Source organism: Rhizophagus irregularis, chromosome 31, assembly GCF_026210795.1.
Source record: "Rhizophagus irregularis chromosome 31, complete sequence".
In the NCBI taxonomy this organism is placed as follows: domain Eukaryota; kingdom Fungi; phylum Glomeromycota; class Glomeromycetes; order Glomerales; family Glomeraceae; genus Rhizophagus; species Rhizophagus irregularis.
In genome coordinates this window covers 2,020,763-2,045,087 of record NC_089459.1, presented here as the reverse complement: position 1 = coordinate 2,045,087, position 24,325 = coordinate 2,020,763, and the positions used below count along the sequence as shown (strand labels likewise).

Genomic DNA, 24,325 nt, shown 5'->3' with positions numbered 1-24,325 from the left:
ACATGTTAGATCGGTACATATAAAAACCATTGTTTTCAGTTTATGTAATCGTACTTTATTTCTTTGTTTTCACTCCGAAATACTTATCCTCTCAAAAATATGAGTATAGGAGAAGATCGAATTAGAAATTTTCGTTCACTTACTCAATTTTCAAACCATGAAGAAGCCTTAAATTTATTGAAAAAACTAGCTTCTCATGTAACTTGCAATAAAATTTATTTTTTTTAAAAAAAAAAATTGGTTTTTATTATTATTTAAAAAAAAAAAATTGGTTTTTATTAAAAAAAAAAGAAGAAAAAAACAAAGTCTACAATTATTTCTTCTTAATTGGCGTTTTTTTTTTCTTTAATTCGACTTATGAATATGAAGTTATTTTTGCTATTTTACCTTATTAGGTAATACCTATAATGAACAATCGAAATTGGCGCGTAGGTTCTTTGGAAGAATTTTTACCCGATCAAGCAAATTTACTCGGTTAGTATTTTTTTTTTGAAAATTTCTTATTATTATAATTTTCATTAAAACTCGTTTCTTTTCTTTTACTCGTACTTTAGGTATTAACGTAAATCATGGTCAAAAAATATGTATAAGATTACGTCCGCATTATAACCAAAGCCGATTTTATGATTTTGATCATTTAATCGAAACAATGTTGCACGAGTACATATTTATAGTACAAATAGTGTTTACGTTATTTGTCCCATTTTATTAAAAAAATTCACCTTTTTTTTTTAGATTAACACATATTAAATTCGGTCCACATGATTCATCATTTTATAACCTTCTTGATGAATTAAATGATGAATATGACGTTTTATTAACTCAAGGATTTACTGGTGGAGGGTTCTTTAGCGATGGAAAACGTGTTGGTGAAGGAATATCACATAATGTTTCACCAGCCTTGGCTAGACAAAAAGCATTAGAAGCAGCTGAAAAAAGACGAAAGACTGAACGAATAATGACAAATGGTGGAAGAAGATTGGGTGGTAGTAGTGGAGGATATGGATTACCTACAAGGGAATTAGCTGCTATGGCAGCTGAAAGAAGAACAAGAGATAATTTTTGGTGTGGAAGTGAACAAAATCGTTCTGGGATAAAGAAACCAACTGTTGGTTCAACAACAACGCGACCAGATGTTAAAGCAACAACATCAAAATCATCTCCAATAGGCTCTCAGTGGACTTGTTCACAATGCACATTTATAAATCGTCCAATGGCTTCGCAATGTGATGTCTGTCTTGCTGAAAGACCACTCGATAATGGCACGTCATCTTACTTGCCTGAACCCGTGATAAAGAAACCAACTGTTGGTTCAACAACCACGCGACCAAATGTTAAAGAAACAACATCAAAATCATCCCCAATCGGAATACCAACCGAAAAATTACCAGGTATGAAAGGCTCTCAGTGGACTTGTTCACAATGCACATTTATAAATCGTCCAATGGCTTCGCAATGTGATGTCTGTCTTACTGAAAGACCACTCGATAATGGCACGTCATCTTACTTGCCTGAACCCGTGATAAAGAAACCAACTGTTGGTTCAACAACCACGCGACCAAATGTTAAAGCAACAACATCAAAATCATCTCCAATCGGAATACCAACCGAAAAATTACCAGGTATGAAAGGCTCTCAGTGGACTTGTTCACAATGCACATTTATAAATCGTCCAATGGCTTCGCAATGTGATGTCTGTCTTACTGAAAGACCACCCGATAATGACACGTCATCTTACTTGCCTGAACCTGATGTTGACGATTTAATTTCTGACCCATTTCATTGGGATTGTCCTAAATGCACTTTTAGAAATACTCCTGATATTATAATATGTTTGGGATGTGATTATTTGAAAAATTGATGCATCACTTACTTTTATTAGTATATTATGTTATAGGGTACTATATGCTATATAGTATAAATAGTATAATAGGAAACGCGTTTTTTGTCACTAGTTACATATAATGAAAATAGGTCTGTATCCCATAACTGGATTCGTACTGAAATTGAAGGTTTAGTTTATTTATATTTTTTAACATTTTTTTTTTATTAACTTTCATGGTAAGTTATTAGTCTTATATTATAAGAATGTATTATTCCAGATTACATATATATTAAATATATTACTATGAAAATTTTCCCCGAACTGGTCGTAGACGTGACCTTTTTTTTTATTATTATTTAATCACATAAAATAAACAGCAATAATAATACGAATTGTTCGTGATCTATATCGGTTAATAGTCAAATCTAGTTATTAAGTCTGAAATTTAGTGAAAAGGAATTAAATGAATTAATTATATCTAGATCTAAACTATAATATTGTAAATATATTTTTTAAAAAAAAGTTGTGAAAATAAAATCTTGTATTTCTTGTTATTTTTAATTAAATGGTATCAACGATAATATTCTGGTCACTATCTTCATCAACTAAAATGAATCTATAGATGAAATATATGAACAATAACATAATTATCATTAAAAAACATTTACAAGGATCACCTTCATTGTTACTAATAATAATAAAAGAAAAAGAAAAGTAAGTAATGATTACTAATTTTCAAATAAGATTTTAATACTTTTAATTTAAAAAAAGTACTTACGAGTGAGGTGTCAATAAAGGCTAAAAAAAAAAGTACCATATTAATAATTTATTATGATAAGCCTTAAAATTGCGAAATAATATAAATTATATCATTAATTAACTTACAGAATCTTCCTGTACCGGAATTGATACAGGAATTGATATACTTGTAGTGCAATAAGGACACGTATTAACCAAGTCATTACAGTATTGTCTTAAGCAAGCGGGATTTCTGCACCTTGTTAATGCCATGTCCCTTTGGTAAAGTGTAGCACAAGCAATACTACAGAAAACGTAATTTGCTCTGTCATCATAAAAACAGGGATTTTGACAACCAGGTCGTGCACATGCCGCGGCATTATATGGTGGTGGGTAAATAGAAGCATCATTATAACTCATTTTTATTTATTTAAAACTCGTCTTTTTTATTTAATGATAATTATATTTTAATTTTATAGTTGGCTAACAATTTGGTAGTCTAAGCCTTAAGAGAAAAAAAAATCAAATAAAATAAAAGAACACCGAATTTTTGGAACTAAAAGAAACCTGACGGATTATTGACGTGTAATACTTCCATACTGCTTCTATTTATAAATAGAATTACGACATTTTAGATTTAGATTAGATTAAATCAAATGGTAGGCAAAAAGTAGTTAGCACAATAAATAGGCTAAACGTTCCAAATTTCAAACTGTTAATTTGATGATATTAAATTTTAATATTATAAGATTAAAAAAGGGAAAATTTCATGAATGATGAAATTTTAGAATTTCAAAGAATAAATAACTAAAAAAATTTAACTAACTATGTTAATATTTCATCCATCTTCAAAGAACAATTTCAAAACGAACTATATAATAAATAAAACCTAAAATATAAAAAAAAAATATTTTAGGTAATTTGTTATACAACATATTATTGATTTAATTTTTGTTGTTTTAAATTAAAATGAACTTTTTTGTAACCGGTAATACTTGTATAATTAAAAGTTTACAATTTGATAAGAAAGCTAATTACTAATAATGAAAGATAAAATATTATTTTTACGTGTAATAAATATTCGTAAATATTATTACGAATATTTTGATTTAGATTAGATTAGAGATCAAATAAGTTACTAAATTTTACCTAATTCTAGGACCATTAAAAGAAGTTTGTTTAACCCCCCCACCTTTTTTGACTCTCATTGATTATTTTTGTATATCCGATGTTCATACATTACAATCAGTTGACACGGCTAACACGGCTAAACACCATTTTTGCGAAGCACCTGACTGGATTCCTAAACTGGAGTTACAATGTAACACAATTGTTATTCATATAAAAACGGTCGAACTTCAACTTCCTTGCAAAAAAACTTGGTGATGCGCGACTTGAAATTTTTCAAATTTTAACGCGTTATTTCATCAATTTTCCTGATTTATTTAAGTATCCTTCATTTTTTGTCACAGTACTTGGTTATTTAATATGATACATTTACGAAAAAATATAAATGTAAAAGTTTATGTTGGGAAAAGGTTATAAGTGGAATTATCTCAAAAAAGGACCGATAGAGGTTTGCTTGGTTAGTGTGTTTAAAATTTAAAATTTTTTAATATTTTATTGAACTCAGTTTCTTTTTTTTATCATCCTTTAGGTGTTAATGTAAATCGCAGTGCATAAGATTATGATGAAAGTGATTTTGTTGATTTAATTGGAGCAATGTTGCACGGTATGATTACGTTACATATATAGTATACGATGGATTCATTAGTAATGAAGACGCGCGTCTGTGAAGGAATATCACATAATGTTTCACTAGCCTTAGCTGAACAAAAACATTAGAAGTAGCTTAAAAAATTGGGTAGTAAAAGTGGAGAAGACATGGATTATCTTTAAAGGAATTAGCTTCATAGAAGAGATAATATTTGGTGTGGAATTAAACGAATAGTTCTGGATTAAAGATACAACCTGTTGGTTTAACAATCACGCGACCCTCCAAATAAGATAATAAGTTAGCACGACAACATCAACCCGTCTCTAATTGGAATCCAGCCGAAAAATTATCGGGTATAAAGATTCTCGGCGGACTTGTTCGCAATGCACATTTAATTAATCGCCCAATGACTCTGCAGCTTTGCCGAAAGGCTACACAATTTTGACGCGTCATCTTACTTGTCTCAACCTGTGATAATTAATGATGACTTTTCTGGTCCGTTTCATTGGAGTTATCCTAGACGCACTTTTAAAAATGCACCTGATATTATAAATGTGTTTGGGATATGATTAACTGACAAATCATCATTCACTTTTATTATATAATAAAATATATTATATTATACCAAATTGTACTGTACAACATAATTTACCAAATATAATTTTTAAACGCGTTTTTGTCACTGGTTACAGAGAAGAAGCCCGCAACATTTAGTGGAATTGAAGATTATATATAATTATATTACTATGTAAATTTATTATAGACGTGACCTTTTTTTCAAATCTAGTTATTAAGTCAGAAGTTTGGCAAAAGGAATTAAATGAATTAATTAATTATATCTAGTTCTAAATACAATCTTGTGATTATATTTTTCAAATATGATTAAAAGAAAAATTAATGATAACTTCGTCATTAAAAATAGAATTTATAGGTGGAATAACATATGAACAATAAAATAATTAATAGTATTAAAATACATTTACGGGGACTACTTTCATTATTACTAATAATAATAAAAGAAAAGTAATTATCAAAAAAAAAACTGATTTCAAATAAAAAGATTTTAATACTTTTCATTTAAAAAATACTTACGATTGAGGTGGCAACAAAGGCTAAAAACAGGGTAAATATTTATAGCGTATTAATAATTTGTTAAGGTAAGCCAAAATTGCGAAATAAGTAAATGTATCATTTAACTTACAGAATCTTCCGGTACCGGAATAGATACAGGATTAGCGCAATAGGGACACGTATTAGCCAAGTCATTGCAGAATTGTCTTAGGCAAGCGGGATTTCTGCACCTTGTTAGCGCCATGTCCCTTTGATAAAGCGTAGCACAAGCAACGCTACAGAAAAGGTAAGTTGCTCTGTTATCGTAAAGACAGGGATTCTGACAACCAGTCCGTGCACATGTCGCGGCATTATATGGTGGCGGGTCATTACAACACATATTTTTTTTTGTAGAAATTTAACTGTGTTGTTGGGTTGGATTAAATCTTGCTAATTATACTCAAATTATAACTGGCTAACAATTTGGAAAGATTAGGCCTTAAGGGAAAAAAAAAATTTTAATTTAAAAAACCAACTTTTTGAAATTAAAAGAAACCTGACGAATTATTGACGCGAAATGTTTCAATCTATAACTGAGGTGCCGTTTAGATGTTACACAAGTTTTATTGTCACGGAACAACGCATTTTTGCTTCGGACTAATTAATTAGATCAGCGTTATCCAAACCTCAAACGGGTAACTAATAACCATTTACGTTAATTTTCCATCCCAAATATTATGTTTTTTTTTTGACCAAACCCTATTGATTTCAGAATATACAAAATATCTATGCTAAAATAAAACCTAAATATGGGCTGTGTGGCATGTGAATCGCATATATATTCACAATATTTTTTTTCCGAGTATTTTTTTGGGTTTATTTTGCTATAGTACTCTTTATCTTTAAACTCCATTTCAGTCTTGTATCTTACCAATTCGTTTTGTTACTGTGTGATAGCTTCTTGTCATATTATTTGTTCTTGTTCTGTATATTTTAATTCCAATAACGCTTTCTTTTTGTCCCTTTCTTCGATTATCTGGTTTTTTTGTATTCCCAAACAAACCAATATAATTCCTCTAATAAAGCCTCCAAAAACTTCATTTGTGTTTAAAAATCCTGCTATTTCTTTGTCTTGGTCATTTATTTCTAAATATGGGTTACGGTACATTTCGCCGAAGCCATTTCACCGAAGGGATATTTCACCGAAGGGACGTTTCGCCGAAAGTGCATTTTGTCGAATCCATTTCACCGAATCGTCCATTTCGCCAAATGAAAAAAATATTAATTTGTTATACAATTCCCGCGACATGATATGAAATGCTGAAAGGATTTAATTTTGTTGTCAAATGAACTTTTTTTTTAAATTAAAATTATAATCGGTCTCAATTTATTAGAGGATTATTAAATAAATAAAATTATGATAGATTAAATTAGATCAGGTCAAATAGGATAGCAATATATTTAAAAAAAGAGATTTTTCTAATTCCTTGACTAAACACATCAGTTGACACGTCTATTTTGCAAAGCACCTGACTGGATTCCTAAACTGGAGTTATAATGTAACACGATGTTCATGTAATTTCTACACAATGGTATTCAACTTCTTTGCAAAGACTGTTAAGGGGTGGTGAGCATTTTATGGGCACTAGCTTCTGTGGTTGAGACATACTTCAGGAACAACAGTTAGCTAGCTACATAAATGACCTTAAATATGGCGGAAAATTTGGAAAAATATTTTATACGTGGCTTAAAACGCGTTATTTCATAAAATTTTCGACTTATTTAATTATCCTTCATTTTTCGATACATCACCTAGTCTTTAGTATGGTATTTTGTTTTGCCAGCGTTTACGAAGGTCAAAAAATTAAAGTCTATGTTGAGAAAAGGAGATGTCGAGTGGAATTATATCAAGAAGATTATATAATGATATATCTCTTATTTCAGAGCTAGAATTGAAGTACATACTGCCCAAAAGTTTTCTCGTCTTTCTAAAAAATTTCATTGTACAAAATGATGAAACTGAAATAGGTAGTCAAGACAGCAATTACAACTTTCTAACAGCAAAAAGAAAAGATATTAAGCAAGATTTTTTCACAATAACAATATATCATCATTAAAACAAAAAGAGGGTTGAAGTAAAAGTCGAGAGCAACCCGTATCAAAAATTTGTGGACCGACTTGTTATCACTCCTTTGGTATATCGAAGCACACTTGCTGCTCGTGCGTTATATCTTCAAAGAATTAAATTTTGTATCAATACGGAAAGTATTATAACAATTTTTGTCATAATGGCCATATAAATAATCCATTTGGACGAGAAAATCTTGGCAATTATCACAATCATAATTGGACACCATAAATCGGATTTTATTTTACTAGTATTTAAATTAACAAATATGTTAATTTGAGCCTATAGACATATACGCAAAATATCTATCATAGTAGTGATCTAGCAGCATGGGATTTGGATCATTTGCAAGTATACACACTATTTGGAGGGACTCAAAATTGATATGAACATGTTCCATCTGATCCAATGCAGAAATATCGGAACATTACAAGCTTGCAACTTAAAGTCCCCTGTAATAATTTATTGGGTAATTTTCTTGGTACTGTTAGGACATCGATCAAAGTCAGAATGCATGTTAGTAATTTAGGGCTAAGTAGACCCATAAACTCCTTTTTAGCAACCTCTCCATTGTTCCATTTCTCCCTTTTAACGTGTATTTGTTTTAGAAAAGTAGGAGGATTTAAAGGACTTAGAGATGAATATAAAGTTTGGACAGTAATAATTGATTGTGACATATCTGATATTTAAGGTAAATGAAAAGATCTTTGGATGATCTTTGGTTTTTGGGTGAGTTTATGATTTGGAGGATTGAAATCATTTAAAAGATATACTATATTAGTTCTTTTAAATTGGAGTGTGAAATGGAAATACACTAGACGAAATTGTTAGTGAATAATGATGAAATTTTAAGAAAAGGGTAATAACAGAATATTATTTAGAAAATTTTTCTTAATATCTAGTAGGGCATATAGGTGAATGTATTATCGGGAAGAACATCAATATGCATCAAGTCCTTATTGAGTCTAATGAATTGTTTAATTAATTATGCGCAATGTAAAATCAACAATTAAGAAAATTTCCCAAAATGTTTTACGAAAAAAATGCTTTAAACAAGATATAATTAAAAAAAAATTATTTGACGGTTTATTCCTGTCATTTTTAAAAGTATTCTCTTGCCAAAAAAGTCACTCCAGCACCTTATAATTTAACAGGTGATGCTCAAATGTTATTTGCAAAAAAATTGAAGATCGATTAAGTATCATGCTTACGGTCTACAATTTTTAATTTGCGAATCAATAATGCTTCAAAGGTATATTCTGAGTTGAAATGGAACTATGGAAGCATATTTCAATGAGGTAATTGATTATTGTGTATGCTCCAGTAGTTGATGATAGGTGATAGGTTAAAGAGACTCTTTCCTGTTTTTCAACCTAGCAGTGTGATTAGAATTTTATAATGCAACTCAAAAACCTATTATACCCTAATGTACCTTCTATTCTTTGTATTGTGACCCAACAGTCAAACAACCATCTGGTTTAATCCAAATATCTTCTTTGTCTATTTCTTCGTGGCAATTATGATATTCTTATTGCACTACGTACTGCCTCTCGCCATAATTGGCCAATCCAGCTGAATTAATAACGTCAATAATTAGTTTGAGTCTTCAGAGAGTAACAATTATACAAGATGAATTAAGCCTATATTTAGAAGGACTCTTTGGAAAGGTTGATACACTAGAGCAAATTCAAGGAATTGGCAGAAAACTAAAATCTTAAAACTGAACCAAAAATTGCATAACCTTCAATGATTGTTTGATGCACGAACTGAGGAATTTTCTTACATGATGAACCTTTCAGATTCAAAGATCCTTTTGAAGTAGAAACTATCAGAGAATTTTTTTTGAATCCATTAACGAAAATAATATATTACTTTATTTCTGCAATATAATTGCATTGTATGTGATACAATTTCTCTTTCACGGGATATTTTTAACAGTATTAACTTTCTTCCAGATTCAATACTTGCATAATATGAGAATTTATTTACATAACTTTTACTATACAAAAACTCAATGCTATAGAAACTATAGAACGCTATGGTAAATGTACCATCAACTTTTTTACAAACGCAATACAGTATATCCAATGTTTTCAAAGACATTAACCACCTTACAAAAATCGCATCGTTAATGACCGTGATTATAGCTGCAGATCTCCTTTTTCATGAACTACAATATCACAATATCATACTTGTGAATCATTGAGTGAGCTATTATTCATCATGTAAAAATAACCTGTGTGATTAAGAGTTAGTAAACTTTCCAATATACCACAAAACTAATACGAAAAATAAAAGGAAAGAGAGATATGATTGATATTTGAAGGATTATCAATTTATAATAAAGTTTTCACATTGATGTTTTTGTTTACTATGTAAATTTTTTTTATCATACATAATATCACGTTCGTCCAACTTATCTCTGGTCCATCAGGCGAATGATTTTTTATGTAAATGAACTTATTTTCCGTGAATTTTGAGATTTTTGTAACACTTTCATAAAATTTTGTGATATTATGCGATGATTTCATATAACTTTATCAGAATAAACTATAAATTTTACAGTAACTTCTCCCGTTACTAAATAGTAAATGCCGCAGCCCAGAATTATATGGAAATCATATGGAAATTGTGTGGATATTTTATAAAAGAATCAAAATTTGCAAAATTATTTATCACAAAATTTTGTGACTATTGTGATTTATTATGAACTGCATAGGACCAATATTGCTCTTCCCTGACCTTTCTCTAATCGCAACACGTACTAAGTAATTACCACCCATTATTAAATCATTATTCTCGTGAATTATACAAATTAAATACTTCAAACTCAATTGATAAAACCAAGATGGTCAGATGGAATGTCATTCTTATTATAAAATTAGGAAGTATGGAATTGAACGGTGAAAATAATCATAATAAAACTTTACAATACAATATATAATAAAACATCAGTATTCAAGTTCTAAAATTGCCAGGTGAATTCTTTATGGATTATCTGAAGATGAGAAAATGATTGATACACATATACTATAAAAAATAGAGTGGATGGATAGTATAATGAATTTATTTCCAATTACCTAAACTTCTTCGTCCTCTTCGAATGGGCAACCGTCAGCAATCCAATCTGCAAACGCAAGTTTTCTGTCCTGCTCAAATTTATCAGACTATCCTTTTATCCATTTTATCAGAAAAGTTAATCAGAGAATACTGGGTCATCTCATTCGGTCGTATATATGTAATTTTCCGTGTTATTGTGTAGCAAATATAATATTAGTAATTTGGCATACGGTGCACGAAAATTTGTTATATTTATCAAAATTGATGGGGATGAGACTCATGAGACATCCAAAACTACTATCAGGAGGGAGCCCTGAGATAATTAGCACTACACCTGGTAACTCTGAAAATTTGGATAATTCATTGTTCTAGAAATCTTCGTGCGAAGTCCCTTTCTATCACGATATATCTTTGATACTCATTTTCCAAATTCTGTTTGATTTTCTTGGGTGATCATCCGGATAACCAGAATAGCATTTCCATTAAATGGACTATTCGCAGGAACCGGATGGAAATTTCCGCAGCTGCCAATGGTCGTGCCAATTCATTTATATCTCTAAGCTTGTTATAATATTCATCAGGCGATTCTGTCCCTACATAGCAGCAAGATGTGGGGCTAATGTTATTGTGATATCTTGTATTGTAGCCATATTTGGATTTTGTAAGACAAAAATTTGTTGTAAATTATTAATATGGATTTGTGAAGCTCGGAATTGTCCCTTCAAGTGTTGCGCCTGACGAATACAACCATTACTCATTCTTCTCCATCTTTCTGTATCATTATTATATCTCACTGTCCATCTGCGATTATTTCTTCTATATTCTGTAATTTGATGATTTTTTCTTTGATTAATTAATTGAAATGCAAATTTTGTATTAATAAACCATTAATTCGTCCCTGATTTTGTTGAGTAGTATCATGCCAATATTTGCGAGCATTTCTTTCGTCACTTTCATCATTTATGCATCTTCTAACATTCGTCTTGCTCTCAGTACATCCGCAAGTGAAGTATTTAGCTCTTTCCTAAGGGTTTGCTCATGTCAATGTGCATCATCTTTGATCTTGGCCAATGGTTTGCAATATATTGGCATGCCGAATAATTTCATTTTTTTAATCTTGGGTTGCTGCATTAAATAAATTATCTATAATTGCGCAACTACTAGAACTGATCCTCTGTTAAGCTATTAGCTATAGTTTGCGGTGTAATACCATCATATCGTTCTAGAATGCGATTTTTGACATCCATGTCTTCTAAATGAATGATCCGATTATCCTTAGCAACCAATGCTTCTTCCCTTAGCAACATTTTCTAACTCATACAAGGTGGGCTGACTAGCATTTTGCCTTTAATCTTTCTATCTCATCCTGCACGTGAAACAAGATTTTTTTCAAGATATGAGATACCGCTCGCAGCATTCTAGATCATTTACAAGTTTCAGATTTTTCTTTATTGGTACTAATTTTTCCGCAATTTATTGCCTAATAATTCAAGGTATGCTGTCTCTACGCCCATTGACTCTTATTTTTTAAACAGGAGATTTTCCTTCTGCAAGTCTATCTATACCAACCTACCAAAAGTATTGAAGATATTTCTCATTTTATTCTAGGTTAAATTTAAGTTTGTTGATTATAACAAATGGATTCAAATTCTCATGTTCCTAAAATAGAACAGGATATTATCCTTAGAGAATTTTATTATACACCTAGTGGGTATGATCACAGAAATTTTATGAGGCAGTAAAAAAACAATAATATAATTATAATCTATCTAATGTACATAATTTATTACATAAACAGGCTGTATGCGCCTCGTCCTATGTATATTCAATATGCATCCTTATCCTTTAACAATATCACTGTTCCTAATGTATGTCTGACATTACACTTATGCCTCCTTTCAAATATATGGGACGAATATTAAGTATCGGCTTGCTGTGAAGGATGTAGCTCTTATTATCTTGCTTTAACAGATAAATTATCCACACATATGGCCAAAGCAGAGACGATTAAAAAGAAAGTTTACGCTAAATCCTCTTGTAAATATAATAGGCCTATTTGTTTTGATAAACCACGTTTGTCCTATAATGATAATGTCCGTTATTTATTTGATCATAGTGAACTTTGAAGATTCTTTTTCTTTACTTATCGATTTTCCCTGAGAATTTATTGGTATATATGGCAGGCAGGTTGAAATACTAACAGGCTATTTTTTGATTTTAGCTTATAATTGTACTATTGAAATTCTTTAAAACTAATGTTATAACTAATATTTATATATACAAAATTATACAACCAGTATTTTTAAAAGTAGGAATATTCATGAAGAAAATATAATCAAATTTGTTATGAATGATACAATGGGAATATTTGTATGTGCAAGGACAAATTATGAAGGTAAATAGAAAAACATTTACCCTGAGATTGAGATTTAATCCAGCTGAACGGACAAAGATATTCCATAAAACTTTCATCAAAATGTAGTAAAGAAATTTACGATAAATTAATTAATCTATTTGCAATGCCATGTTTCACTAAACATTAAGGCTTTTTCCGTTTATAATAAATTATTTCATCGTATCGATATAGAGAAGAATCAAGGATTTTAAATAGCTACTTTATTGCGTAGATCAAAATGGAATTAAGAAATATTTCTTTTTAGGGAAGCAAATATATACAGTACAGTATGTAAATTTATTATTTATTTAAAGTTTACATTAGACCAAAAAAATTTTGAACGAGAATTTAATATTATTAATAAAAAGAATGAAATTTTTTTTTATTAATTATTATTTTTAGGAATTCGATAGTGGAAACTAAATTCATAAAAATAAGAAGGATCTTAATTATTAAAAAAATATACGATTACAATAGAATTTCTTTCTATTATGTCTGCTAACTTACAAAGATTCTTTTACTTAAACAACTCGGTTCCATATCCATAAATAGTTGAACAAAGTACTAGAGGTTCAAAATCGTGTTTATTGATTGTTACATTTTTCATAAATTACCCGTATAACTTTGTGTGTGAATGACAACTAATAAAGTGACATCCAGACTTTTTTTGACACACTTATCAATGAAAATAATTAATTATTGAATAGATTATATGGTAGAACGCCGAGCTAAGATTGAAATTTCGTATTGTTAAAATGAAGTAATAATATTTTAACCATAAATTGGCAAGCGTTGTTACATAAAATCGGTTAAATATATCATTTAACCGATTAATTCGTTATTAAATTAAAATCTTATGAAAAGGCGCATAAATAAATAATCATAAGAATTTTCTAATTAAAGTTTGTTTATATTAATTGCGGTATCTCTTGAAATTTCCATTTATTAACTTCTTTAGGAAGAACAAAGTTCTACCAATGATCAATTAATATTATCCTTTTTTTCGCCCTTCATGTGAATGAATTTCATCAAAACGTGTAACGAAAATATAAACGCACCCACATACTCAGTTAAAAGGTATTTCATGGGAATGAATATAAAGTCCATATAGCATATATCCTGTAAAAGCACAGCTTTTTAAGTAAAACAAATCAAAATGGATAAAGAAATAACTTTTTATCAAGATATTAAACCTTTGTTTAGAGAGAAAGATCGTAACTGCATGTATTTTAGCTTCGACCTTTATGACTATGAAGCCGTTTGTGATAAAGCAGATGAAATTTACAAAAGGCTAACCTCCGGTCAAATGCCACCATCAGGTGCTGGTGGTAAATGGAATCAAGAAAAAATCGACAAATTCAAAAAATGGATGGAAACCGGCAAGAAAAAAGGACTTCCACCTGAACGAGAAGCTTTCTATAAGGTAATTTCTAAATTACTGTGAATTTTAAAGCATAGAAATTTTACAAGAGATTTTCTTACATTATAGTTGTTAAACAATGAATCATTCCCCGAATTTTTGCCGACAGCTAAAAAAATGGCATACGACTATCTTGACAAAGTCAGTTATGCGATACTATAATTTTATTTTTGAGAGTAAAAAATTTTCTTATCATAGAAACGATGAAAATTTATTCTCTACTTACAGGCGAAATCTTTAATCGAGAACCCTCCATCTGAATTAGGACGTTATGGGAAATTGCTTAAACACTTTGAATTTACTCAAGATGCATTTAACAAACGTTTGCAACATATTTACGTTTACGTAAAAGAAGAAGTGGATAAGTATGAACCAGCAAACGATCCTATCTATAATTCTCGTAAGGATGTAATAGAAAGTATCCGCCAATGGGCACCTTTCAATCAGACAGATGGTGCTTGGTTACGTTATGCAGTTAAATTAGGTAAATTGCGCTGTTTTATCATTAGTTTCACTATATTTTGGTAATTATTTAATCTTTATTGTAAGGTCCAACCGATGAGATCACATCGCTTCTTTCTGAAATCTTGCAAGATGAGCTTGGTAATGGTAAAGCCGAGCATAATCATTCAACATTATATACTACTCTGCTCGCAAGTTGTGGTATACATCTACCTGAAGTATATCAGAGAGCCTATGCAGAAGATCCAAGATTTCTTGACTCGGCTTTCTCAAGTAAGTAATTTAAAACTTTTTTTGTTATGTATATTTTTAGAGTATACAATAATCCTTCGCTTTATTTGAATCGATAGTACCAGCTTTGTCTTTATGTATCTCTCAATTCTCCGATCTGTTCTTTCCTGAAATCCTTGGTTTTACCCTTTTAATCGAATGGACTGTATTAGAAGTAGCACCAAATATCAAATTATTCAAATATTACGGGTTGAACCCTCATTTTTACGAAATGCATGTTGCAATTGATAATGCTTCTTCAGGTCATGGTAAGGTTTGTCATAAAAGTTATAAATACTTTTAATACGAAAATTTTACTAACATTGTATACTTATTATTTACTTAAGGTGCCAATGCAAAACGTTCCATCGAACTCTATCTAGATCATGTGAGACAAAATGGTGGGGATGATGCCGTCCAAGAGCATTGGAGACGTATTTGGATTGGATTTGCTTCAGTGAGCGTTAATCTTCATTATACGCTTTATACGCTTGAAATCTCTTTTTTTTGTTAAACAATATTGCACATAGTTATGGAGTGCTGGAACACTTGCGAGGGATTTCGAAGAAATGCTTTATCAAAAAAGAATCGGTAGATATGAATTTCCATCGCACACAATGATTTATGACCATGCATTATCTCATAATATTGTTAACATCGGTAAATCACAATTAGGCAAACCAGATCTACGTCAAAGAATGATTAAAATGATTGCTCACAAAGCTCCTTATGCGAGTCGTAATCATAATGATCGAAAATTTGGAGATAAATTTATAAATGAATTGTTCAATAACCCAGAAGGCTTTTTGGATGCTTTAGTCGAGAGTTCATATGTTGTGAAAGGAGATCCAAAAAATTCTCCAATATTGTCTCGTTTAACAACCTGGGATGGGCCCATGTACAAGGTATTTACTGAAGAAGAGCTTAATTTGTGGAATGAATGGATCCGTTCTCTTGATCCTAATAATAAACCGTCAGATCCAATATTGTCTCTTAATATCGTTACCGAAATGAGACGTCTTATTACAACATTGAAAAATAATCAATATGCCACTCTGGGACATAGGTAGGATACCTAACATTTATGTGAATAATTATAAACAGTATTTTATAATTAGTACTAATAATTCTTTCAAAACAGCCACATATTAACTGGACCTAATCCTGAAGATCCTGATAGTATTATAACAAAAGACATTCATTGGTATGTTTAGAATAACATTAATCTTATACATTCTAAGAAGCGGAAGGAGTATCTTACCGACGTTATAACAATAATTTTTAGGTGGTTCGATCAAGATGATCCAATTTGGATAATGAAAGCATTAATTTGTGACAAGAATGAACACCGAATGGTTATACCAAATCAACCTGAAAATAGTCCCTTTATTACTAGAATGATGGCACCTGCTAATAAAATGGGCTCCGCATTTGCTGATATTGCAATTAGTCGTGGACCTATGAAAAATGGAGAAATTTTACCAAGTATTGGTGAGCCTTGGTCTTGGAAGGATATTGCATATCGATGGATCCAGTTGGGTGCCCATTAGATCAAGATGAACTTCATGTTTATGATACAGACGTTGATAATTATCAATTAGTAAAAAATGTAGATTTTCAACCACTTTACACACATCATACAGGCGTTATTAGCCATCATAAGTATGGCCCAGGTGGTATCCATTAGATAGTTTTTTAATTAGTATCATAAATACAGATAAGGAATGATTATGAAATAACTGAAACCATAAATATTTGTTCCATAAAAAGATATTTAACTGTTATTACCAGTTCCAAAATTTAGTATTTACATTATAGGATTACTAGTAAATTATAAAAATACAAACTTTGTCGCGATAAGAAATAAATCATCGAGACAATACATAACAAAAGATTATATTTGCGAGCCTCAGTAATATTTCTGAGGTTATTTCAATACAACTGCAATGGAAGCTATCATATGTATGATAGAAATTTGCTTTAAATATTTTTGATTATGTCACGAAAACTTAAGCTTAAAACTTGATATAAACTTGAATTATAAATTTCTTTTAATAAAGAACGAATGAATATACTGTTGCGAGGAGTATTTATAGCAGTATAGCAATTGTTCTATAAAATAAATGATAATTTAAATTTATTATGATAAGCCAAATCCATTACTTACAGAATTTTCTAGACTCAGAATTGATATTGGAATCAATATACAGTACTAATCAACCAAAATAGCTCTAAAATAATACCTACAAGATGACTCTATTAACATACATACGGATATCGGTGAATAACTAAAATATTCACGAGGTGTGTATGGAGTTTTTCCTAGATATCATTGTGTATGACGTATACACTGATGAATTTTATTTACAGTGTGGAGTAATTAACATCGGGGCATACATAATACCGATGGGATAAAGACAGGAATTATAATGCGGCCCGAGCATATGGCACAGAATTAAATGGAGATGAGGTTTTGTATTATTAATTTTCTATTTTATATAATTAATAAACTGAATAAATGATACAACTTGACAGTTTAAGGAAAGAATCAATTATTTAGATAGATATTTAAAGAACATAGACTTTAAAAAATAATTTAATAATTTCGGTAATAATTAACGCGACTTTACGGGAATAAATGTAGTTTTCTAATTATATACAATTTTAATATACTGTCGTATTCATTCATTAGCTAGGTTGGAAAAAAAGCTGAAAAAGATGAAATTAAGACATTTAAATATTATGAAATATCGACAATATGGTTTATAATATATATTTATATATCTGAAATCGGAATACTTTTAAATGGCAAATTATTTAAGGGAATAACAAATCATGAATATGTATATGATTTGCTGACCAAACCCCGGAGAGAAACACAATAATTAAAATAATGATTATGCAACAACATCCGCAACATCCACCGATAAATTCTCCGCACTCATCATCATTGTTATCGTAACTATTGAGTAAAAAATAATCAAATCTATTAGTTTCAAATACACGAACGAACTACAGTAATACAAAATACTTACGATTGAGATTGCAACAATGGCTGTTTACACCAAATAATAAATTATTTAGAATATAATTTTCATGGAAGACATATCAAAAATATATCTAACATATTAATACTTACAGTATTTTCCTGGACAGAAATTGAATAATGTGCACTTTCAAGCCTAATATTTCGTCGTGGCTGTCGAGAACCTCGTATGCAAGAAGAATGCGAACAATAAGGGCACATCGTGCCGTAGAATTGATTCTGACAAGTATTGCACCTTGTTAGAGTCATGTCTCTTTGATAAAGTTTAGCACAGTTGACACTACAGAAGAGATAAGTTTTATTATTGGTATTCACAAGACAGGAATTCTGACATCCAACCCGGGCACATATTGTAGCATGATATGGTGGAGGACGAGAAGAGGTATTGTAACTCATTTGTTAGGAAGGGTTGGTGAGCTACTGATGGACTTATTGAATGTTATGTGATTATATGATCTCAAAACAAATAGCTGACTAGTATTTAAGCTTTCGAAAATTATTGACAAATTCGGAGGTGAAGAATTTGACTGATATGATGAATAAATGCTAAGTTCAAATTAAGACTAATTAGTTAATTTTAATTTTTACAGATGTATAGTTTAGGATAATTTCGTAGGATTTTGGATTTACGTAAATTTCAATTTTTCAATTTGCTATTACTTGAGAGACTTGTTAATTAATTTATAAAGAAATTTTTAATTATTTGATAAACATTTAGTAATACCCAATGAATAAATGAATGTAAACATTTATATCACTTGATTTCAAATAATTATTGAAATTAAATGAACATCATTTCGGCAATTGTCGGACTGTAAAACATATGGTTACCAAATTCGGGCATAATAAAAATGATTAGATAAAAGTCCAAGGGAGGTCATAAAGTCGGACGGCATTCTCTTAATATATACTACATAATTATACCGAATCTTTGTTCGCTATATGTGCCCCGTGCGGAGCAACTTCGCCGATGATAAAATTATGTCATAGTAGTACTTCAAGTCGATCATTTAAATAAACAATAGCATCATGTGATCATGTGTGATCATGTATTTTGAAATAAATCAAACTTTGGGGTAATTTTTCCATCTCCATCTAAGTGAAGTGGTCTTTAGGCGATTTGGTTCTTGTATCAAGTTTCTATATAATCATTGCTAATACTATTTTTACTTTATTAATAAAAATAAAAATAAAATAATTCAAAGTTGATTCATTATTGTAAATCATAATAAAAGAAATGAGAACTGAAAATTAGTAGGCAATTATGCCTTTTAAGACCTATAAATGAAGGATAATGACATAAACACAAATTTTTTTTAAGAAGTTGTATTATAATTATTTATTAACAAATTATTTTTGTATAATAAAAATAATATTATATTATAGTGTAATTTATCCAGCTAGTTAGATTAGTTAGATGTAACTAATAGAATAATATTTTACTCACTTTTAAGATCATTTAAAATTAATTATAATTTAACCAATTCATATAATTATTTAAAGTAATAATCTATAATCAAATAAAGATAGTTTTATAAATTATAAAAAATTCATTTATAATTAATTTCCAAAGAAATTAGAAGTATTATTCTTATTAGTAATGTTTTAGAAATTAAGATCTTTTCTTGAAGATTTTTTCTATCTATAAATATATAATCCTTAAGAATTCTGATTTTTTCAACTAACTCATAATTATTTTTTACTTTAGGTAATATAATATATTTGGCAATTTAATTTGTAAAAATTTATAGAAAAGATTTTATATATTAATATTAATAAAAAAAATTAGAATTAAAAATTTTTAAAAATTTGGAATTATTATTTTATCTTAAAATATATAAATAAATAATGACTACTAATCTTAAAATTTTAATATTATTTATAATAAAATTATTTTATTAACTAATATATAAAAATTAAAGTAATTTATAATAGTATTTATAAAATAAAAACTATTTTTTTTTAAAAAAATAATTTATTTATCAATATACAGTACTTTTTTTAAAAAAATCTAACATAATTTATTTTATAATTAATATATAAATTATTAAAAAGGAAAAATGGAATATATTATATTTACAATGGAAAATTTTACTTTTTTTTTATTTTTTATTAAAATTAATTTAATTAGTTAAACTAAATTTATATTTAAATTTAATAATAAATCAAGTAAATTAAATAAATTAATTAAAAGAATTGAATTAAATAAATTAAATAAATTAATTAAAAAAATCGAATTAAATAAATTAAATAAATTAATTGAATTCATTGAATTAAATAAATCAAATAAATTAATTAAATTAATTAAATTAATTAAATTCAATAAACTAAACTGAATAAACTAATCAATTTATAAAAAGTCATTATTTTAACTAAATGGTAAATAATGTAAATTTTTATTAACAAATTAGTTGTAATTAATAAGATAAATGATTAGTAAATAATATATATAGATTTTTTTTATATATTTCATTTATTATAGTAATTGAGAAAAAAATAAAGTAATTTAATAATTTAAATAATTTATTTGAATAATTTGTAAGTTACTTTAATTATTTTGATTATTATAATATATATTGCAATTGCAATTTAAAAAATTTGTATTTTTTGATATTTTGTTTTTAAACTAAATATTAACTGTTAATAAAAAAATTAAATTAGCTTTTTTTTATATTATTTAAAAATTATTAATTTTAAAATTACAACCTTTTTATTTTTTTAATATAATTTTATTTTATTTTTATTAATCTTTTTTATTAATTTCTTAATAAATCAACTTTAAGTAAATTAATAATATAAATTTTACTATATTATTGTTTTTGTTTTTTGTTTATTTTTATCTATTTTTACTTTATTAAAAATTTGTAAAATATATAATAAAAATAAAAATTCTTCTTTTAAAAAATAATCTATTTTAAAAGTACTTTTTAGTTTTTATTATTATTATTTATATTTATAGCTAAAATTATAATTTAAATAAAAGATAACTTTATATTTTTTAACTATTAATAAGAAAAAACATTAACAAAAAAGTATAATACAAGATAATTATTAATAAAATTTTCTAATTTTGTATAATAATTCAATTTTTAATAGTTAATTATATATTAAAAAAAATTTATAACCAAAATTTTATAAAATGCAAATTCCATTATTAAAAAAAAAAATTTTAGAAATTTAACTTTTAAAAACTTTATAATAAATTAGATAAAACCATTAATTAATTGTTAACTATTTTTAAACTATAATAAAAAAAATATAATTCAATGATTTTATATTAATTAAAAAATGTAAAAAAAAAATATATTATTATTTTTTTTTATATTTATTAATAAAATATTTATGATAATAGCATTGTTAAGGATCTACTTATTATAAAATTAGTATATCTAATTCAATAAAGAAAAAGACTTTATAACTAATGCATTAGTTAAATTAAATTAATTATTTAATAATTATAAATCTATTATTAATTTTCATTAAGAAAAACATCATCTTAAAAAGTACAACCTTTATTTTAACCTTCAGTAGTGTCCATCTGATTATTATCTTCTGTTGGAACAGTATTTACAGTAGTAGTAGTAGTAGTAGTAGTAGTATCAGGATTAATTTGATTAATTGATTCAAGTTCAAGTGAATTAATTGCATCAAATGTATCAAGTGAATCAAGTAGACTAATTTGATTTGATGAATTAGGTGGATCAATTAGATTTAATGGATCAAGTGTATTAAGTGAATCAAGTGGAAGAATTGAAATTGAATTAAGTGAATCAAGTGAATTAAGTGAGTCAATTGGATCAATTGAACCAAGTGAATCAAGTGAATTAAGTGAGTCAAGTGGATTAATCGGATTAGATTGATCGAGTGGATTAATTGGATTATCTGGATTAGGTGGATTACTTTGAATATTTTGAATATTTTGATTATTATAACATATTGCAGCTGCAGTTTGAAAAATTTGTAATCCTAAATATCTTTGACGCCTTTTCCTAAATTGAACATTAATAAAAAAAATTTAAATAAACTTCTTTCACGTCATTTAAAACCATTAATTTTAAAACTACAAACTTTTTATTTTCTAATATTTCTTTGTCTTCATTTTTTAATCTTTCTTGTCGTTCTCTTGATAAATCAGCTCCAGGTAAATCATCTAATATTTTTTGACATCGATTAACTTTATCTTTTAATTTTCTCATCTAAAAACAAAAAAAGAAAAATGTTAATTCTGATTTCTGATAAAATAATTCGGTAAATAACATAAAATTTACTGTACCATTGCTTTTATTTCTTGTTCATTTTTACCTGTTTCTACTTTATCAAGAATTTGTAAAATATGTGGTAGGAATGAAAATTCTTCTCTTGGAAAACGATCTATTTCAGAGGAACTTCCTGTTGCTGTTACTGGTGTTTGTGGTTGAGATTGTGATAACATAAAACTACTTCCCGGTGTTACTAAAACCGTGGAATCAAATGAAGAGTAGCTTTGCATTTTTTAACTATCGGTAAGAAACAAAACAGTTGACAGGAAATGTCATACAATAATCATAAATAATAATAGGACTTGATTCAATTATATATGTAACGCGAATTGCCGATCAATTTCTGTTGTCTTAGTATCAGGTCGACAGTAGTTTGCATTAGATTGCATGTCACTTGTTTTATAATTAATTTTATCATATTTTATCATATTTTTATTTTTATCATGTTAATTTACGCGTTTTAAATGACAAATAAAAATTATTTATGTATGTAGCATATTAGAATATATTTTAAAATAAATAAATATATAAATATATTTTAATTTAAAAAATGTTTGTACAAAAGTCCAAGTTAATGAATACAATAAATAATAATAATAATATAAATATATACATAAATTTCCCCATTATTCCCAAAATCTACATTGTTAATTTACTAATCAATCATTGAGTATTCGTCACTTAATATATTAAAGTGAATAATGTATTTGATCTTCTTTCTTCAACTTCCGAATCATTATCTTCTTTTTCTAAGAAATAATGTATAGGTTTAGGTTGAATACTGTTTAAAGCTTCTTCTAATTCTTTTTTACTATAAAACATTTTATTATATTGAGATAATTTTCTTTGTCGATTTCTTGCATAGACTTTTTGTCTAATAAAACCATAAAACCAATAACAATGAAAGGGATAAAGAAAGGATAATATCAACCAAATTGATTTTGATTGATGATAATTAAAATAAAGGTATATCATTATAGCATGAAATAATAATCTTGTTGAAACGAATGTTGTTGCATATAAAAGATCTTGTTTAGGAGATTTGTTATTGATTTTTCCAGTTGCTAGAACAAGTGTTGAAGCCTATAAAAAAAAATGGTAATTAATTTCATTAATTTCATAAAAAATTTAAAAAAATTGAAAATTACTAAAAGATGCAGCATAAATTTACCTCAAAAATAGACATTAAACAAAATATTTCTGTTCTTTGATTATAAATAACAAAACTCGATAATACAAGATAAACCAAATGATGTAAATAACCTTTCATATTGGTTATATTACTAATTTCATTTTCATAAAAGAATTTACTCAATAATAAATCAATTATACAATAAGTCATAAAAAATCCAACCAATATTATAGATAAATTTGATTCACTTGGAAGATTATTAACATTCCAATTAGCATTAAAAATCAATTGATATAAGAATGGTATTGAACCTAATGTCATTACTATTGATGTTAAAAATGTTAAAAACCAAGCTTTTTGTTGTTTATTTTTATTTTTTGTAAAAAAAATAAAACTAGTTAATAGTAATGTTGATGAAAATAAGAAAGAATTTGTAAGTAAAGAAGCGTTAGGAATTGTAAAGAAATTCAGTGATAATAAAGAAGGTGATTTGTTGGAGGATGGCATGATGTTTTAAAACTATTAGCGAAAATAATGTAATAATGTAAGTATAACCACAAAATAATGCAGATTATATAATAGCTCCAGGCCAAAAAAAAATAAAAATAAAATTATCAGGAAAAGGAATCAAAGGAAATATAATGTAAATTTGGTGATTTTGATGATTTTTTATATGAAAAAATAACGTAAAAGTTATAAAGGTTTGATGAACCAATCAAAATGATCGAAAAATGCATTAAATCGTTGTTAATTCATTATTGCTTTATTAAAAAAGGGAAAAGGGGAAATGTATGTGTATATAAAAATAATACAATACTAGAAA

At 27.7% G+C, this 24,325-nt stretch overlaps 7 protein-coding genes across 8 annotated transcripts; 2 read left to right on the top strand and 5 right to left on the bottom strand.

The window, feature by feature from the left end:
- The first annotated feature begins 54 nt into the window (after positions 1-54).
- On the top strand, positions 55-2,204 carry OCT59_022575 (uncharacterized protein). The gene is made up of 4 exons (XM_025309204.2): positions 55-198; positions 396-474; positions 555-660; positions 736-2,204. The coding sequence occupies exons 1-4, from the start codon at positions 100-102 to the stop codon at positions 1,859-1,861; spliced, it is 1,410 nt and encodes a 469-aa protein (XP_025181240.2). The 5' UTR covers positions 55-99; the 3' UTR covers positions 1,862-2,204.
- Positions 2,140-3,083, bottom strand: OCT59_022574 (uncharacterized protein). Its single transcript, XM_066144860.1, has 3 exons — positions 2,711-3,083; positions 2,604-2,623; positions 2,140-2,513 (listed from the first exon to the last, which is right to left on the bottom strand). The coding sequence occupies exons 1-3, from the start codon at positions 2,981-2,983 to the stop codon at positions 2,387-2,389; spliced, it is 420 nt and encodes a 139-aa protein (XP_066006282.1). The 5' UTR covers positions 2,984-3,083; the 3' UTR covers positions 2,140-2,386.
- A 2,109-nt stretch (positions 3,084-5,192) lies between these two features.
- OCT59_022573 (uncharacterized protein) lies at positions 5,193-5,730 on the bottom strand (the record flags this gene model as incomplete). The annotated part of the gene is made up of 3 exons (XM_066144858.1): positions 5,193-5,283; positions 5,373-5,392; positions 5,482-5,730. 3 exons carry the CDS (start codon positions 5,728-5,730, stop codon positions 5,193-5,195), a joined length of 360 nt encoding a protein of 119 aa, XP_066006281.1.
- Positions 5,731-14,069: 8,339 nt separating this feature from the next.
- OCT59_022572 (uncharacterized protein) lies at positions 14,070-16,615 on the top strand (the record flags this gene model as incomplete). Its single annotated transcript, XM_066144857.1, has 9 exons — positions 14,070-14,336; positions 14,403-14,474; positions 14,562-14,817; positions 14,883-15,068; positions 15,146-15,334; positions 15,413-15,522; positions 15,596-16,131; positions 16,207-16,269; positions 16,351-16,615. 9 exons carry the CDS (start codon positions 14,070-14,072, stop codon positions 16,613-16,615), a joined length of 1,944 nt encoding a protein of 647 aa, XP_066006280.1.
- A 1,267-nt stretch (positions 16,616-17,882) lies between these two features.
- OCT59_022571 (uncharacterized protein) lies at positions 17,883-18,507 on the bottom strand (the record flags this gene model as incomplete). The annotated part of the gene is made up of 3 exons (XM_025316134.2): positions 17,883-18,027; positions 18,101-18,120; positions 18,205-18,507. 3 exons carry the CDS (start codon positions 18,505-18,507, stop codon positions 17,883-17,885), a joined length of 468 nt encoding a protein of 155 aa, XP_025181242.1.
- A 2,887-nt stretch (positions 18,508-21,394) lies between these two features.
- OCT59_022570 (uncharacterized protein) lies at positions 21,395-22,648 on the bottom strand. 2 transcript variants are annotated; one of them, XM_025325414.2, is made up of 3 exons: positions 22,385-22,648; positions 22,180-22,307; positions 21,395-22,100 (listed from the first exon to the last, which is right to left on the bottom strand). In XM_025325414.2, exons 1-3 carry the CDS (start codon positions 22,598-22,600, stop codon positions 21,629-21,631), a joined length of 816 nt encoding a protein of 271 aa, XP_025181243.1. In that variant the 5' UTR covers positions 22,601-22,648; the 3' UTR covers positions 21,395-21,628. The 2 variants fall into 2 exon arrangements, with proteins under 2 accessions (XP_025181243.1, XP_066006279.1); XM_066144856.1 differs by having other exon boundaries at positions 22,414-22,648.
- A 228-nt stretch (positions 22,649-22,876) lies between these two features.
- Positions 22,877-24,142, bottom strand: OCT59_022569 (uncharacterized protein). The gene is made up of 2 exons (XM_025316135.2): positions 23,542-24,142; positions 22,877-23,453 (listed from the first exon to the last, which is right to left on the bottom strand). Exons 1-2 carry the CDS (start codon positions 24,007-24,009, stop codon positions 23,052-23,054), a joined length of 870 nt encoding a protein of 289 aa, XP_025181244.2. The 5' UTR covers positions 24,010-24,142; the 3' UTR covers positions 22,877-23,051.
- Positions 24,143-24,325: the final 183 nt, after the last annotated feature.

Coding starts and splice junctions, on each gene's coding strand:
- OCT59_022575 (XM_025309204.2), top strand. CDS start 100: ATGAGTATAGGAGAAGATCGAATTAGAAATTTTCGTTCACTTACTCAA. Junction 199..395: donor TGAAAAAACTAGCTTCTCAT/GTAACTTGCAAT, acceptor TTACCTTATTAG/GTAATACCTATAATGAACAA. Junction 661..735: donor ATCGAAACAATGTTGCACGA/GTACATATTTAT, acceptor TTTTTTTTTTAG/ATTAACACATATTAAATTCG.
- OCT59_022574 (XM_066144860.1), bottom strand. CDS start 2,983: ATGAGTTATAATGATGCTTCTATTTACCCACCACCATATAATGCCGCG. Junction 2,624..2,710: donor TTCCGGTACAGGAAGATTCT/GTAAGTTAATTA, acceptor TTTTTTTTTTAG/CCTTTATTGACACCTCACTC. Junction 2,514..2,603: donor CCTTTATTGACACCTCACTC/GTAAGTACTTTT, acceptor TATTATTATTAG/TAACAATGAAGGTGATCCTT.
- OCT59_022570 (XM_025325414.2), bottom strand. CDS start 22,600: ATGCAAAGCTACTCTTCATTTGATTCCACGGTTTTAGTAACACCGGGA. Junction 22,308..22,384: donor AACAAGAAATAAAAGCAATG/GTACAGTAAATT, acceptor TTTTGTTTTTAG/ATGAGAAAATTAAAAGATAA. Junction 22,101..22,179: donor GAAATATTAGAAAATAAAAA/GTTTGTAGTTTT, acceptor TGTTCAATTTAG/GAAAAGGCGTCAAAGATATT.
- OCT59_022569 (XM_025316135.2), bottom strand. CDS start 24,009: ATGCCATCCTCCAACAAATCACCTTCTTTATTATCACTGAATTTCTTT. Junction 23,454..23,541: donor GTTTAATGTCTATTTTTGAG/GTAAATTTATGC, acceptor TTTTTTTTATAG/GCTTCAACACTTGTTCTAGC.